The sequence below is a fragment of the Dioscorea cayenensis genome, chromosome 10, assembly GCF_009730915.1.
Source record: "Dioscorea cayenensis subsp. rotundata cultivar TDr96_F1 chromosome 10, TDr96_F1_v2_PseudoChromosome.rev07_lg8_w22 25.fasta, whole genome shotgun sequence".
NCBI lineage: Eukaryota > Viridiplantae > Streptophyta > Magnoliopsida > Dioscoreales > Dioscoreaceae > Dioscorea > Dioscorea cayenensis.
The window spans coordinates 3,373,697-3,390,548 of record NC_052480.1 but is presented as its reverse complement, the minus strand read 5'-3'; the positions used below and the strand labels follow the sequence as shown (position 1 = coordinate 3,390,548).

The 16,852-nt window shown below is 32.2% G+C and overlaps 2 protein-coding genes across 5 annotated transcripts; both read right to left on the bottom strand.

Moving 5' to 3' along the window:
- Positions 1 to 2,549: 2,549 nt before the first annotated feature.
- On the bottom strand, positions 2,550 to 3,597 carry LOC120270096 (endochitinase EP3-like). Its single transcript, XM_039277109.1, has 2 exons — positions 3,207 to 3,597; positions 2,550 to 3,129 (listed from the first exon to the last, which is right to left on the bottom strand). The coding sequence occupies exons 1-2, from the start codon at positions 3,577 to 3,579 to the stop codon at positions 2,714 to 2,716; spliced, it is 789 nt and encodes a 262-aa protein (XP_039133043.1). The 5' UTR covers positions 3,580 to 3,597; the 3' UTR covers positions 2,550 to 2,713.
- A 6,294-nt stretch (positions 3,598 to 9,891) lies between these two features.
- LOC120269942 lies at positions 9,892 to 14,245 on the bottom strand. Of its 4 annotated transcripts, none has more exons than XM_039276923.1 (6): positions 14,088 to 14,245; positions 13,602 to 13,707; positions 11,989 to 12,049; positions 11,117 to 11,190; positions 10,797 to 10,864; positions 9,892 to 10,056 (listed from the first exon to the last, which is right to left on the bottom strand). In XM_039276923.1, the coding sequence occupies exons 1-6, from the start codon at positions 14,210 to 14,212 to the stop codon at positions 10,035 to 10,037; spliced, it is 456 nt and encodes a 151-aa protein (XP_039132857.1). In that variant the 5' UTR covers positions 14,213 to 14,245; the 3' UTR covers positions 9,892 to 10,034. The 4 variants fall into 4 exon arrangements, with proteins under 4 accessions (XP_039132857.1, XP_039132858.1, XP_039132859.1 ...); XM_039276924.1 differs by lacking the exon at positions 9,892 to 10,056 and adding an exon at positions 10,572 to 10,610; XM_039276925.1 differs by lacking the exon at positions 9,892 to 10,056 and adding an exon at positions 11,801 to 11,868 and having other exon boundaries at positions 10,848 to 10,864; positions 11,971 to 12,049.
- Between the last annotated feature and the right edge of the window lie 2,607 nt (positions 14,246 to 16,852).

Sequence of the window (16,852 nt, the reverse complement as noted above, 5' to 3'; positions counted from 1 at the left end):
ACAGTCCGTATTAAACTCTACTGACGAGTATAATTTGAAATATTTCTTTACTTATATATTCCTGCTCATTTTAAAAACTACTTGTTCATTTACTTATATAATGTAAATAGAAAAAATTTTAGTTCTAATTTTCCTTCCAAAATTTCTTGCGTGCAATTAAGAGCAAAAGTCAGAGAAAATAGAAAAATTTTCAAAACTTTCCTGTTTGCAGGCAAGTATTTTTTTAGTTAAAAGTTTTATTTTATAGAAAAATATTTGGTGTCACCATAATTCATTCTAGCCATTCTTTTTTAAAAACACACACAAACACAGCACACATTTTCAAAATCTAGGCAAAAGTTGTTCGTGCAGAATGAAAGCAACACAATATTGTAAATCACTTTCATGGTTCAAGTGCACCCAGACATTATTAGTCATTAGACTCATTACTCATTCGAGTTCTTTAACTCATCCTGATGCACTAATACAGTGTATATATTACTTGTACAATACTGAACAAATTTGGCAAGAAAACACCTTTCTGAACATATACCCACACACACAAACTAACACACAGAAGATCCATTAGCTAGTGTCTTTGTCAAAAAAGAAGATCCACTTACAAGTGCATCTGAACTCCGGGCTAAGAACTGCACTGGTTCATCATTCAAATTCACAAAAACTGGTGCATTTTCTTTGGTAACTCATTGCACATAAGTACATAACTCATCCTGCTGTACTGGCGGGAAGCACGTGATTGCTGCATGTTAAGCCCAGCAGAGGCAGCTGAGGAGCACGTGCAGTCTGTTATATGCCGGAGCCAAAGGAGAAGGGTAGACAATACAAGGATTTCGTTATTGGTATAAAATTGAAGGCAAGGAAGACAGGGTAGAAAAAGAAGGGAAAGTTTCTTGAGAACAGAGGCCGGCTCATTGAGCTCGGAGGTGGCCAGGAAGAGTTCTCTCTCTTCTCTGGAGGTTGTGCTTAATTTCTGTGGGTGAACTTAGTTTTACAATCTTATTAGTTGTCTATTTCTCTTTATGATGGAGTTTGTCTTATCACTAGTAGTTGGTTTTTTTAATAAGATTAGATCTCATTGTTGATTCAGACCTTTGATGAGAAACTCATTCTATTTGCCGTATTGTAAATGACCTTCCTAGTAATGAAGTTGTTTTTTTTTTCCTCCCCTATTCTCTGTTGAATTTTCAATGCAAGCATTACAGTGGAGCTTCTCTTGTGAATTTGGTAGTAGATCTAGAGTATATCTATTACATTTGCTCAGATCTATTAAATACGGTGACCATAGCTCCGGCCATAATTAGGAGATCGAGCTTGCATTGCATGAAGGTTTGGATGGATGGTTTCATTGTTTCTTTCTCTTGTGAAGACAGTAAAGGAAAGGCGAGAGCCCTTTATGATAAACACTATATAGAAACTAGAGATCGAAAGGAACAACTTTCGTATTCAAAGAATAAGCTAAAACACTCTCAATTTTTCTGGAAAATTCACACAAGTACATATCTATCATATATTATTAAACATCATAAGAAAGAACATCTTATATACTGTCAAAGTTCAGTAACTGAAACGAAATGGACTAGCTTAGTCACACAAACACACGTCAGACTCTTCTTAACCTCACCGCTTAACCAGCTTTCATGCCTCGAACTTACGACAAACGTCTTGATCATCAAATCACAGCCGTTCACTACAAACACAATCCATGGCTCTTTTTGTTGAGTTCAATCTCTCTAATTCTGGAACCAGAAAATATACTGGTTTCCTATTATATTCTAACATGTGTCACATGTGATGTTATTATATTTTTTATATTCTAACATGTGTCACATGTGATGTTATTATATTTTTTCTATTGTGATTGGGGACACGTGTTAAATTTTAATAGGCTGAAACTAGAGTATTCCCTGATTTCAGAACCAAGGGAGATGAGTTGCCTTTTTTTTTTTTGTTGCCTCGAATGTAAACATCCATATTTGATTGATGAAATCTGGACCACAATCACGAGACCAAACCTGATGCTAGATATGTTCTCCTGCCTCAACTTATGTATTCTCCTTGATCTTCCAATCCTGACCGTCCGATCTCTCCCTCCAAGCATCTAACGACTTCAACTACCATTTGAATGCTTGAAAAGACTCAGCTACCCTTCTGCTTCTAACTAATTCCACCAGAACACTGAATTACGGCAACCTTGCTTCTCTGTTTCATTATCTCTGAAATTCCCCCAACTTCAATCAATTCTAACACTTTACACGTTAGGGTTGTTTTGCCAGAACTTACAGGGTGGATGCATGATCACAATTAAGCAGATAATTGAAGAAGTTTTGCTCATACATGATCATTTCATGTTGTACATTCTTCTTTTCACACACTGCTCTGATCACTATATATAAATTTTGTTTCTTAATTAAACCAATGGTATACTTTTAATCTGTGTGTGTGAGAGAGATACTTGTTTCTTAATTAAACCGATGGCATATTGTAATGGTATCCATTACAATATACCTATTGAAATGGACCAAAGGCCTAACTAATAAAATAAAAAAATCAACACAAAAATACATAGTTTATTAAAATATGCTTTATTAATTTCCACTCAAAACAAGTATATATATATATATATATGAAGAGGACTAAAGCGTCAACTTATTAAATTAAAACCACAACCATAACACAAGACACACTTACTAATTATAGGGACGCTCAATCACGTCTAACAAGTAAGACGGTTTCCTGGATCCACACCAAGCCTGTTGCAATAGTCTTTATAGTACCCAACCCGAGAATTAACGGCGGCCGTGTTCCCACCATCACACTCATATTTGCCATTGATGGCTCGGATGGTGGCTCCAAAATCTTGGTCGACGACCATATGCCTGTGAGCGTTGTTAGTCATCCAATACCAAAGTGAGCTCTTGAAAGAGACCACCACATCATTGGCCACCGTCTCCGGCTGGTTCAGGCCATCAAATCCGATGTCTCCTCCGGCGGGACCATAGTTGTAGTTCCACGTCAATTGAAGTGGCCCACGTCCGTAATACTTCTTGTTTGGATTGCATGGGTACTGCGTCTCTGTTCTGTTGCAGTAGTCTTTGCTTGCACCGTTTGATTCTTCAATGAGACACATGTCTGTGAATACAGTTCAACCATATAAATATTCATCTTTTCAGTATTTATATATACATATATGTATATAATCAACTTACGCCCAGTTTCTTGGGTGACATGAGCGAAATAAGCAGCGATCTCCCTTTTCTTGTCATCAATGGTCCCACTACGACCGAAGTAGGGGTATTTAGCAGCAGCTTGAAGGAAGGCAGAGCGAGTGTAGAACTGTTTGCACTGAGCGATGCCATTAAAGAATGAGTCAGTGACAATGTCACCTATGTTGCCGGTGGGGGTGTAGCATGGCCCTCGTTGGCACTTATAGCCGCAGTAGGCCTCTCCTGTGCCGCAATAGCCGTACTGGCTGCAGCACTCGTTGCTCGCACAGCCGCAGTTCTGGGCTGTGACGGTGACCAGAGCTCCGGCCATTAATATTAGGAGAGCTTGCATGAAGGTTTGGATGGATGGTGCCATTGCTTAATTCCTTGGCTTTGATATGATCTTCTTATTGTGAGGAGGGGTTTTTATGGATGAATATATTGGAGGTTGTGATTATTACGTTGACTCGTGACTCGTGACTCATGACTCTTGACTTGCTGATTAGAATGGGCGAAGTTTCTTCGTTAGTTTCTTTCTTGTGAAGAAATTAAGTTCGGGAAAGGCGAGGGTGACCTACAGGTTTGGGTTGTTTTGCTCGAACTAAAAGGTAGTGATAACTGTATGGTAAATTTTTAATATATCATAAAACTTTGGTTGATTTTACTTTAGTCACTAAATTTTAATTTATATTAATTTGGTTATACAATATTAATTTAATTTTATTGAGTAATAAATCAAGAGATTTTGACCCACAAATGAATGTTGTAACTCTTTTTCGATGATATGGACACCTCTAATAGACTTAATAATGTATTATGGGATGACTGGTTTAAATTTTAAGACAGCTATGTAATCAATTGGGGGTTGAAATCCTTAATTTATTGTGTTTTGAAATCAAATTAAAGTTGAGTGACTAAATTAATGCAAATTGAAGTTCGGTGATTAAAGTAAAAATGACACAAAGTCTAGTGACCTAAAAAATAAATTTCTAAATATATTGAAAGTTTGGTTGTTCTAAAGAAATTTAATTAAATGAAAGGTATCTAGAGGTATTACAATCTATAAGATAAAAGATGCAATGCAATTGAATAATTTAACAAAAATAGACTAATAAGTGTGACCAGGGCATATTAATATGAAAAAACAAACTTTCGATCATGAACATATAAAATTCAATGAGGTTTCTTGACAAAGAATAATCTATATGTCAGTGAAATAGCCAAAATCTAATTTTGTATCTTTCTTGGTAGTGAGTGGTTCAACTATTGGAATCTTTTTTTTTTTTTTTTGGAAATAAACTATTGGAATCCTTACTCACAAAACTATGTCAAAATGACTAAATTTATAATTATAAGAAACTTATTGTGATGAGTTTTCATAGTTAAGATTAATAAAAATGGCCAGAGGGCACTTGAAAGCTATTGGAAAGAGATGCATCATCATCCAAACTTCCACCTAATTAACACCCAACTAAAACATTAATAACACTTCACGCAGGTAATAGAAAATTTTGAGTACATTGAAAATTCAATATCTTATATTCAAAGAAGGGCAACAAGAACCAATAGTGCTCATTTATCTTTCTGTTAGATATCAGTAAATAACCAATATTCATAAAGTAAATTTAAATTTCAGGGCAAGTAAAAGATTCAATGCATCAGTTGTCCTTGAATATCAATGCAATTCCCATGTGTAAAGCATGGTGAACTTTTGTAAAAAAACAATGGTTTCTTCTATGCAGTTATATATCAAACCTATTTATGTCTTTGTACTCTTGCCCATAAATATATCTGTGCCTTGCTTGATTGTAGAGGTGGGCACGGGCGTCCGGAAAACCGGCCCGGCCCGTCCCCGGCCCACCGGTTCAATGACCCGGCAACGGCCGGTTCATTGACCCGTAACAACAAATTGTAGCTCAAGTGGTTGGGTTTTTGCTATCCAAGTTCAAGATCATGTGTTCAAATCCTATGACCAACATTTACTTAGTATTAAAAAAAACAAACAATAATATTAAACTGGTTTGGAACCGGGTTTGACACGGCCCGCCGGGCCCAACCAGGTTCCAAACCGGGTTTTGACCCCGCGGCTGACCCGCCGGGTCACGGGTCAGGATAACCCCAACTCGTCACCGTTTGAACCCATGATCTTGAACTTGGATAGCAAAAACCCAACTACTTGAGCTACAATTTGTTTCTAATATTTATTTGAAAGAATTATATATAGATAGATGTAAGATATGGATCAAAATATTTTACATATATATTTAATTTATAAAAAATTAAGATTCCATATAATAAATTAAAAAATTATACAAATCAATTAGTAAAATATCAAAGTATCAAACAATAAATTTTCATAAATATTTTTTTTTAAAATTATTATTTTGTTAATCGTCTTTTGGCTCATAAGCACTAATTAAGTCCCTGCATATGCACACTCTTAAATTCTCTTAAATAGCGCACTCTTATTTGTCACATATATATTAGATTATTTTGTTTCAATTTATAAAATAAAAAATAAAATTACAAAAAATTGTTTTTAAATTATGTATATCAATTTATAAAAAAACATATTAGTAAAAAAAAGAATATATTTGAATAATAGTTCACACCATATTATTTTGATTTGTAACTTTTTTTCAATGACAACATGATAAGCACAATAATAACTCTATTGTTAGAGACCAAAGTAAAATCTAGAGCCAACCCTAATTATAATAAATAAATAAGTTGATGATAACTTCTATTTAAAATAAGAATACTACTTGATATATACATTTTGTTGCATTTAAAAAGATGTGCTAATAATTTAATTTGATAAATAAATAAATTTAAAATGTAGTTTTTTTTATCCTTTTAAAATTATTTTGATATGTCTTAAAAAAATTTTAAGTTATTATAAATTATTTTAAATTTTTTGTTGTTTGGGATTAAATTTTAAAAATATTTTGCAACTTCTTTATATTTATTTATGTTTTAAACTAAAACAAGAAAAATTTGTAGGCCAATTGGTTAATGTTATTTTCCATGTGAGAGGTCACCCCATCCATAACAATATTTTTTTGTTATTTACAAAAACCCAGCGGGTGCCCACCTCTACCTCTACTTGATTGTAAATAGATATAACTTTAACATTTTTTAATTATACAATATAATATATTAAAGGTTTGGTTTGTTACAAAATTTCTATTGAATTAAATTGTTTTTCTATTACCATACAACGCCCGTGCAATACCTTCAAGTTAATTTCAATATAATTTGATAAGAGAGCAAAGTTTTTGTCTGATTAGAAATTGTAATTGTAGGTCTTCAAAGAATGCTAGTGCCGTTCCAAAAAAATTACTATTCTAAAAAATCTAGTCAAATGAAAGGGATCTAGAGAAATTAATCCAACACTGCAAAATATTTTACAATGCAATGCAATTGAATCATATAACTATAACGGAAACAGATTCATAAGTGTGACCAAGGGCATATTAACATGAAAAGACAAACTTTTGATTATGAACATATGAAATTCAACGAGGTTTCTTGACAAAGAAAGAATCTATCAGTGAGAAAGGACTTTGAAAGTTTAGCAACATTCTTCTATATATGACAGAGAAGTTCGATGTTTTCCTTTATTTGCAAAAATCAAATAAAATCATCACCAAGCCATTTGTAGCCATGCTTTGTGAATTCTCTCACCGCAAAATCCATATCCAAAAACACACATATTCAAAATATAATTGTAACATTAAGAAATTGAGTTATAATTTTTTAGAAAGTTATTTTTTTTAAAACTTACCTTTTTAGTTCTTTGTTTTAAATTTTAACTATCAAGTCCCTTACTGTTTTTAAGTCAGTCTGTCCCTCAGCCATTTGTAGTCATGCTTTGTGCATTCTCTTGCCACAAGGTCCATATCCAAAAACACACATATTCAAAATATAATTGTAACATTAAGAAATTTAGTTATAATTTTTTAGATAGCTATTTTTTTCAAACTTACCCTTTTAATACCTTGTTTTAAATTTTAACTTTCAAGTCTCTTACTATTTTTAAGTCAATCTGTCCCCATCTTGAGGGTTTAGGGTTAAGTTTTAGGGATTAGGGGGACTAATGTGATTAAATTAATAAAGTAAACATACTAAAAAATTACAATTTAAAGTATATAGACTAAAAAAGTAAGTTTGGCAAAGTAGACAGACAAGAAATTATATCTAAAAATTTAACACACAAGTTAAACTTGATTCTTTTATTTACATTAGTAAATAAAGCACATTGGAAGATGTTAAGAAAACATTTGAATTATAGATGATCACTTGATGATTTTCACCAACTTTTTCAAGAATAACTTTAGTCGAGTTAATGTGCTTTCTTCTCACCTCAGCATCATCTGGAAAAAATAAAAAGTAAAAGTAAATACTCATAAAGCAAACTTGTAGCAAAAGCGATGTTTCCTACTCGGAAGTCTTTCAAATATAAAAACTAAAAAGATAAGTTTGGAAAAATAGATAAACTTTTTATGAAATTAAATTTAGAAATTTAACACACCTGATTCTTTCATTTTTATTAGTAAATAAAGCACATTGAATGATGTAAAGAAAACATTTGAATTAATGTGCTTTCTTCTCACCTCAGCATCATTTAGAAAAAATAAAAATTAAAAGTGAATACTAATAAAGCAAACTTGTAGCAAAAGCGATGTTTCCTACTCGGAAGTCTTTCAAATATAAAAACTAAAAAGATAAGTTTGGAAAAATAGATAAACTTTTTATGAAATTAAATTTAGAAATTTAACACACCTGATTCTTTCATTTTTATTAGTAAATAAAGCACATTGAATGATGTAAAGAAAACATTTGAATTATTGATGATCACTTGATGATTTTCACCAACTTTCTCAAAGATAACTTTAGTCGAGTTAATGAGGTTTCTTCTCACCTCAGCATCATCTGAAGAGAAAAAAAAAAGAAAAAAAAAAGAAGTATTCCCATGTTAGCAAACATTATTAGAAAAAAACCCTCATCAAGGTTTCATACAATTAGTTAACATTATTAAAAAGGAAGACAACAATATGTTACACTAGAAATGGAAGTGACAAAATATAAAATGCACTTAATAGAAAGAGGTGCTCTCTCAAAAACTGTTTATGCTAAACAGATTCAAGTAATGAGATCCATCAGTCCAAAACAATGGTGGGCATATTAATACATGCTAAATCAATTTTGTTATGGTTAGGAATAGCAGTTTCAAAAAAGTCATTATAGTTATATGATGACCCATGCTCAAATTAATATTATAATGGTAGACTCATGGAATGGAGTCAATTTATATAAAATTTATGAATGCATGATGAATTATTTGTATATATAGGCTTGTAAGTCATCAATACCACATTTTGTATTGTTTTTGCAGCAATAATGCTGCAATTTTTCAATATTTCTGAATATCAGGATCATGTGATACTTAGAAATTTATAAGAAAATCAAAACATATTTCATATGTTGCTTATCATAACAAAAATCCATGTATCATGACCAGATAGTGTCCATCTTTTGCAAAATCACAAGAAACCAATAGTTAATGATGTTCATCAATGTATCCACTGTCAATACTAAGCAAAAATCATAAAGCACAAAACTATGCATCGGTTCTAGAAAACTACAGAACTCATGAACCTCATTGCTTCTAAAATCACAACAAGAAGTCCTCCAATCACACAATAACCAACAAGAACCATAATAATCTATCACAAACAACTTGCTAACAACATAACCACTAACCAATCTAGGTAAAATCAGAAGAACTCTTATGCAAGAAAAGCCCAATCACTCTCCATGGAACCAATAAAAAAAAAACTTTCCAAGATCTTATCATCTTTGGCCGTCCATAAGATGACTATCACATCAATGGCCAGTCAGCATATGCGTGCTGACTGACTGGGTATTTTAAAATATTTTTTTAGTTTAACCCTCATCTCTTTTATAATTATTTAAATATCTTTTTTAACCCAATATTTTAAAAAAATTATTATTAAAATAAAAAAAATTATTTGAAATTAGAATTATTATTATTAACATGAGAATTGATAAGTATAAAGAGATTAGTCAAAAATCAAACATTTATCCATTGAGGCATTTAAATTACACGAGTAAAATTTTAGATTTTTTAAATTATATAGTCATGCTTAATAAACAATTTTTAGTTGAAAGCCAGAGATTAAAAAGAAAATGAAATTACTATCATAGCCTTATTTTTGTCCTATTTAGTTGCAACTATTTTTTTCAATTAAAAGTTTTAATTTATGGAAAAATATTTAGTGCATCCATGAGAGCCTTTCTTGATTTAGATGAGGTAGGCATAGTGAATTAATCAGCTGGTGACAATTACAATTCAAGGATTCGAAACTGATTTTGTTTTACTCCCTAAATTTAGAAATTCATATACAAAAATACATACAAATAAAAACAATAACATGCATATCTAAATTTTAATTTAATCTCCCTGTGTTTTCATGATTATTTTGATAATCCTAAAACAATTTTTACTAAAAATACAAGACAAACTTAAGTTAAGTAAGAATTAAAAAATAAAAAGAGAACATTATTGAGAAAGATTTGTTATCTTCATCGTCAATTTTCAACCATGCCATGAGAACATTGGACAATAAAAGACTTGTTTTTTTTTTGGAAATTGGCAAAAACAACAACAACGTATATCTACAAGTGGATTTGAACAAGTAATCCCTATTGTGATAATGCACCATAAGATCAATTGGAACTCCGGCCTACGTAAACTGCGCAAGTCACTTATTCAAATTCACATGACGTGGTGGCATTTTTCTCTGCTCACTTTTGGGCACCATTAGTCCTGCAGTGAAATTCCAACCATGTTCAGAATTCATGTGAAATCTATCAGAAAAAAATTAATGCATCAAACAAAATTTTTCCTTATCAACATGAACAATGTTGAAAGTATAATCACTATTGGCAAGAGAGCACATCTCCTTATCGATTTCTAGATTTCTAAATATATTGAAGCCTTGGTACAAAACTTCTCTTACAAGTAAATTGTTTTTTTTTTTCCCTGTTAGCAGAAGTAAGTGAAGCGCCATCAAGTTAATTTCATTTTAGTTTGAGAAAAAAAAAGCAGAATTTCTGTCTTGTTTGGAAATTATAATTGCAGGTAGTCAAAATATGTCAGCATGGTACCAACGACCTTTGGGTCTATTGGTACACGGGTCGACGATAGAGCTCTCACCGAGTGGTGAGAGTTCGATTCTCGGCTGAGGGCACATTTCTGGGAGTTGTGAATAGTGGTTGTGTATGGGTGATTCCAGCGCCCATGTGAGCGCGGCCCCATCCCCATTTATTCCAGCGAGGGCATGCGCGTCACTGGGTCTTTAGTGGGTTCGCCCCGCTCCTCTTTCCCAAAAATATGTCAGCATGGTCAAATGAAAGGGATCTAGATAGAAGATACCATTGAATCATTTAAATGGAACAGACTATAAGATGGGTGTTAACATGAAAAAGAAGCACAAGACAGACATTCAATCATGAGCATATGCAAATCAATGAGGTTCCTTTATTCAATGATAAAGAATAATCTACCAGTAATACTCCATAAATTTGACAATATTCTTCAATGCACAGTAGAGAAGTTCCATGTTTTCGTTTGTCTGCAAAAACATCACAAAGACATCTATGACCATGCTATGTGCATTATCTCGCCAGAAAGTCCATATCCAAAAACACACAAATATAATGACACAATTCAATATGATTAAAGTCAAAAAAGATCTTAAAGGATTTCAATTTAATTCCTAGACATGATTGTAACTTACAGAACTAATACAAACATTTAAGCCTGATTTCTGTTAGTAAATAAAGCATATTAAAAGATGTTATGAAAACATTTGATTGATGATTACCTGGGGATTTTCACGAACTTTCTTCAGAATATCTTCAGTTGAGTCAAGGAGGTTTCTTCTCGCCTCACCATTGTCTGAAAACAAATAAAAGTGAATAATAAAGCAAATTTGTAGCAAAAGCAATGTTTCCTAAAATAAGATGGACAATTATTGTTATGGATCCATCCCCTTCCAAACACAAAATACTCAGTATATGCATCGCTGGGAAATGTGATGTATAAGCGTGTCTTCCAACATTATCCAGACAAGCCTTGTATTACTCATTTTTAACAGAAAAATAGGATCCCACTGCCTTCAGCTATGCTTCACAAACGTGCATATCAATTTAGTGATGCTTGACACCTATGTTTTAGTATACTTTTCAGATTGAAACTAATCATATATCAGCCCATCTTCGAATTTCATTGTTCTGATTTACCTACTGCATACATAAATTATATTAGTTGATGCTATTGTTTAGTTCTTCAAGTGAATTTATGGAGCGGTTTGACAAACTACTAATCTATTATAATGAGGAATTAAGTATTTTATGAACTAGAACTAATAGCTTTTAGCTATTTAAGTTATAAGAGAAAAATTTAATTGAGCTTCACTATATTTCTTTCTTTATACAAGAGACTCTCTTGCAGATGTGTTGTTTGATTATCAAAATAATGATACCCTACATCAAAAATACCCGTTTACCTTTTTTGCCCGCATCAATAACCTCATCAAATCTAAGACCCATGTCTGAGACGAGAAAAGAAAATTTTCTGCCAAATAAATATGATATTATTTTAATTATGAAAAATATGAATGGTTCACTTGATTATATTGGAATATAATGGATGGAAGGAAGAAGAAAACCATCAAACCTCTATCTGCATTAATACCTTCACTAGACATTGCTAATGGCCGCAACATGTGATAATTTGAGAGATCTGTGATTTTTTCCTGCAACAAGAAGATCAAATTCTCATCACTTTATAGTTGGCTGACATTTCTGAGAAGAAAAACAACAATATTATAACATCATAAATGCATGCAAGATTTTGAAATCACTTCAAGTATATTTTTTTTTACAAAAAAAAAAACAGTTAACTATCATTTTCTTTGAGAATATCCAATTTTCCCAGTCAGGTGCATGGTTTCCACAAAATAAATGTTTCTAGCTGACATAACAGTTTGAAAGGTCTGTTGCCATGTTAACTTCAAACGTGGTAGCATTTTGCACATGATGAACAATAGATGCCATTGATTTGGTTTCAAACTTCTTCATTACCAGTGCTCCCATCTCTTCAAATTGGGTTGCCCAGTTGACAAAATTTTGTTTGAAACATCCAAGTGACTCATCCCAAGAATGGTTTTAAGCATAGCAGTAAGCCAGTAACTTGTGCACACAATTCAGACTTCAATTGCCAAGGCCATAATATTTTACCTAATGAATCTTATACCTTACGTAGAGAAAAAGAATATGAGAAATATATATACATATATGCATGAAAGAGTTGACAAATATCTGTGATGAGGATACCAAAGATAAAGACATTTTAAAGCAAGGTCCATATTTACAGACATCTATTGGTCTTTATTTTATTTTATTTTATTTTTCTCTCTACTAAAGACCTGTATAAGTCACTAAGATATCCAGAACTTAATATTTAGGAGTTGCCAAAATATCGAAGAAACAAACTCAAGTTAAGTTTTCTTTCTTTCCCCATCAAACTATCAAAGTTTGAAATGAACATTACACCATGTGACTCAACTACACTGGGCAGTTTTAGATATATAGCACGCAGAAACACAAAATCTTTACAAATAGAAATGTGTGCATCCAAAATATGATCAACTAACCTTTTTGACACAATTTATTATTGAAATGCAATGGCCATCTCTAGTTTTCTTTTTGCTTTCTTTTGTTAGTAAACAAAACAAAAGCAAGACAAGTTAGTGCAATTGAGAGAAAAAGGTGGTTTCTCAAAAATTGTTTACGCTAAACATATTCAAGTAACATGGTCCAACACTACAACAATGGTAGGCTATTCTTAGTTCAGTTTACATAAAATCTCACTTAGCTATACAGGATGCTATGTTATCTACAAGCATCCATTAAACAAATATTAAAAAATAAAAAGTAATTGTTACTCAATACATAAAAAGAGCAACAAACTATTGACCTTCAAAACAACCTATACACAAGAATGGAGGAAAAAGGGAAATAAATCTTTTGAATTATACAGTTTTCTCCATAAACTCCATCATTAGCATATTTGGGCATGCTAAGTCAACTTAACATAGTTAGCAAATCAGTGGGATTTTTCCAAAATGTCTTTACAGTTGACATTCCCCCATGCTCAAATATTAAATCGGTAGGCTCATAGAATGGAAGTCATCTATGTCAAATTTGTGAATGCTTGATGAACTATTTGCACATATGCAGCCATGAGTACAGTGAGCATGAATTAGCATAGGCTAAAAGCAGAGCTAGCAAGTCATCAATACTTACTGCCACCAACAACCATTCACACCTCAGGCCCACATCGAGGATTGTCTTTCTAGGCAATGCTGCTGCAATTTCCTCACATGCGGCAAGAGTGGGATTCTGGTAGTGCCTAGAAATTTATAAGATCATCAAAATAGATTTCACATATTGCTCATCAAAGCTTATTAAATTCAAGTAGCATGACCAGAAAAGACATCCGTTTTCGCAAAATCATGAGGAAACAACAGTTAATGTAAATTGTTCATTAATGTATCAACCACAGCCAGCACCAGTCATGAATCATAAATCACAAAACCATGGTTCGGTTCTAACACTCATAAACCTCATCACCCCTTAAATCATTACAATAAAACCAGTACCAATCATCACACAAACATCAACTTGCCAACATCTTGATTTTTAATCACTCCACATCTAAAAACAAGTAGTCTATTAAGAAACAAACAAGAAAACATTCAAATCCAAAAGGGAGAAAGAAAAAACAATCACTTTTCGAGACCTTCCCTCAAGATCTCATCCTCCTCGGTCGTCCACACTACTCCGTGTGCCGGAATACCACCACCTCCAGCGGCGGTTCCAGGTTGAGGTCTCGATGGATCACCGCTCGTCGCCATTATTTTCCCCGCTCAAAACACAGAAAATAAGAAAGTTCTTTCCTCTATTCTCTACTATAAAGTGAGAAAAAAAAATTATTCCAAAATAACTATTATGGCATTTATTTATTTATTTATAATTTTACTTATTTTTAATTTTATAAATCAAATAAACGAAAAGAGCTAAATAAATAATCCCAATACCCAAAAAAATATATTTTTATAAAATTGGCAGTTTAATACTCATTTTTATTATATATTTTTAAAAATTTAATGTCATTTATAATTTTTATACAAAGATTTATAACCTTATCGTATAGATTCAAATATGTCATTAATGATAAGATTAATAAAGATCAAGATTTTATTTTTATAATCTTATGTTATAGTCTTATAAATAAGGTATAATACCCTAGTTGGTTCCTCTACTCTTCTCTCTCTTTCCTTTTGGTCCCTCTACTCAGAAATACTCCCGATTAGTCCCTCTACTTTTGAAAATGTGCCCACTTAGTTAAAATTGCTCCCAACCAGTTCCTCTACTTTTAGAAATGTGCCCACTTAGTCCTTCTAAGTGGACACATTTTTAAAAGTAGAGGGACTGATTGGGAGCATTTTTAACTAAGTAGCACATTTTAAAAAATAGAGGGACTAGTCGGGAGCATTTTTGAATAGAGGGACCAAAAGTGAAGAGAGAGAAAAGTACAGGGACTATTTTGGTGATTATACCTATAAATAACTAGTCTTACACCCGTGGGAGCGATACATTAAAGGCATATTCATAACTATATTTTAGATATAATACCCTAGTTGGTCCCTCTACTTTTCTCTCTCTTCCCTTTTGGTCCCTCTACTCAGAAATGCTCCCGACTAGTCCCTCTACTTTTGAAAATGTGCACACTTAGTTAAAAATGCTCCCAACCAGTCCCTCTACTTTTAGAAATGTGCCCACTTAGAGGGACTAAGTGGGCACATTTCTAAAAGTAGAGGGACTGGTTGGGAGCATTTTTAACTAAGTGAGCACATTTTCAAAAGTAGAGGGACTAGTCGGAAGTATTTTTTAATAGAGGGACCAAAAGAGAAGAAAAAGAAAAGTACAGGGACTATTTTGTAGATAGATTTTAGGCTGTATTTGATTATCTTTTTTTTCTAGAAAAATTTTCCACGGTCATTTTCTAGCTAAATAGTCTGTTTGCCAAAATTTTTTTTTTCACTTTTCCAGGAAAAACGTAAGGTTATGTGAAAAAATAACATACAATTGAAATATTTAAAATAAATTTTCTTTTAAAATTTAAAAGAAATTTTTTTTCTTTTTTTTTAAAAATTTTTTTTAAAAAAATAAATTATATATCTTGATAATATTTTAAATAAATTTATCCAAATCAGTGAACAGATCTCGCAACGTTTTGATGGTAAGATTCAATTCCACTTTATAATTTTAAAATAACTTTTTAAAAAAAATTAAAAGAAAAGTTTTTTCTTTTCTTTTTAATTTTTTTAAAAAAATAAATTATATAAGTTGATAATATTTTAAATAAATTTATAACAGATCTCGCGACGTTTTGATGATTAATTTTAATAGTTTTTAAAAAAATTTCCATGAAAAATGTGAATTTTTTCGAGGGAAAACTGATGCAATCATACGAGGTTTTTTCCATGGAGAGATAAGAGCAATCAAACAACAAAATCTGATTTTTTTTTTTTTATTTTCTAGCTAGAAAATAATCCTAATCAAACGACTTTTTTTTATTTTCCATATAAAATTTTTCTATGGAAAAATATTCCATGGAATTTTTTTTTTCCAGTCATTTTCCATGTTGGCAATCAAACACAATCTTAAAGTAAGTCAGTAAGATACTTGGATGGTTTTGCCGATCAATAAAAAAACTTTAAAATAAACAACTTTTAATTTATCTTTTCATTTATCATATTAATGGTAATATATTTTTATAATAACATAGTTTTATGCTCTTTTTCTTCTCGACTTGAAAAGGCTCTTTTTCTCTGCTCGAAAAGGCTTTTATTATCATATGGTAATTTTTATCGACTCTGCTTTTTCTTCCTCCGGCTCCTGTTATTTTTGTTTTTTTTTTTAATTCATTTTTTGCGAGACTATTATCAATTTTTTCTATGCAGTTTTTTAACTTGTACTGTTTTTCTTTATTTTTTTTAAGGGAAAATTACTGTTCACCCCTCGTAATTTTCAAAACTTCCCAAAAACCCCCTCCTACTTTTACACACCACGGACAGCCCTTCCGTTAGTGTTTAACTTCCCTTTTACCCCCTACCGTTCACTTCAAATGGGTCCATGTTGTGAAATCCCATTTTTGGCCCCGAAAAATGGTGGGAAAGGAAAGCGCCAAATCACATCGTGTTCAACCTTTTGAAGGGCTTTTCGCTTGGTTTCTGATAGACAATGCCAAGGAGTTACATTACATCTTGTTATTCTCCTCATTATCATACCCGAAATATATAAATCGGTTTCTCGAGCAGAAAATGAAATTGATTTCCATCGGATTGGTCGAGTGCACTTCATCTTCGAAATGAGTCGTAGTCGATTTTTATTGTCGAGGCGAGCATGTGCCATTGTCGTCTTCTCGTTTATGGTTGTAAAGTTGTATTACTGACGAGAAGAGCGATGATTACGACGAGTTCATTTCGTTG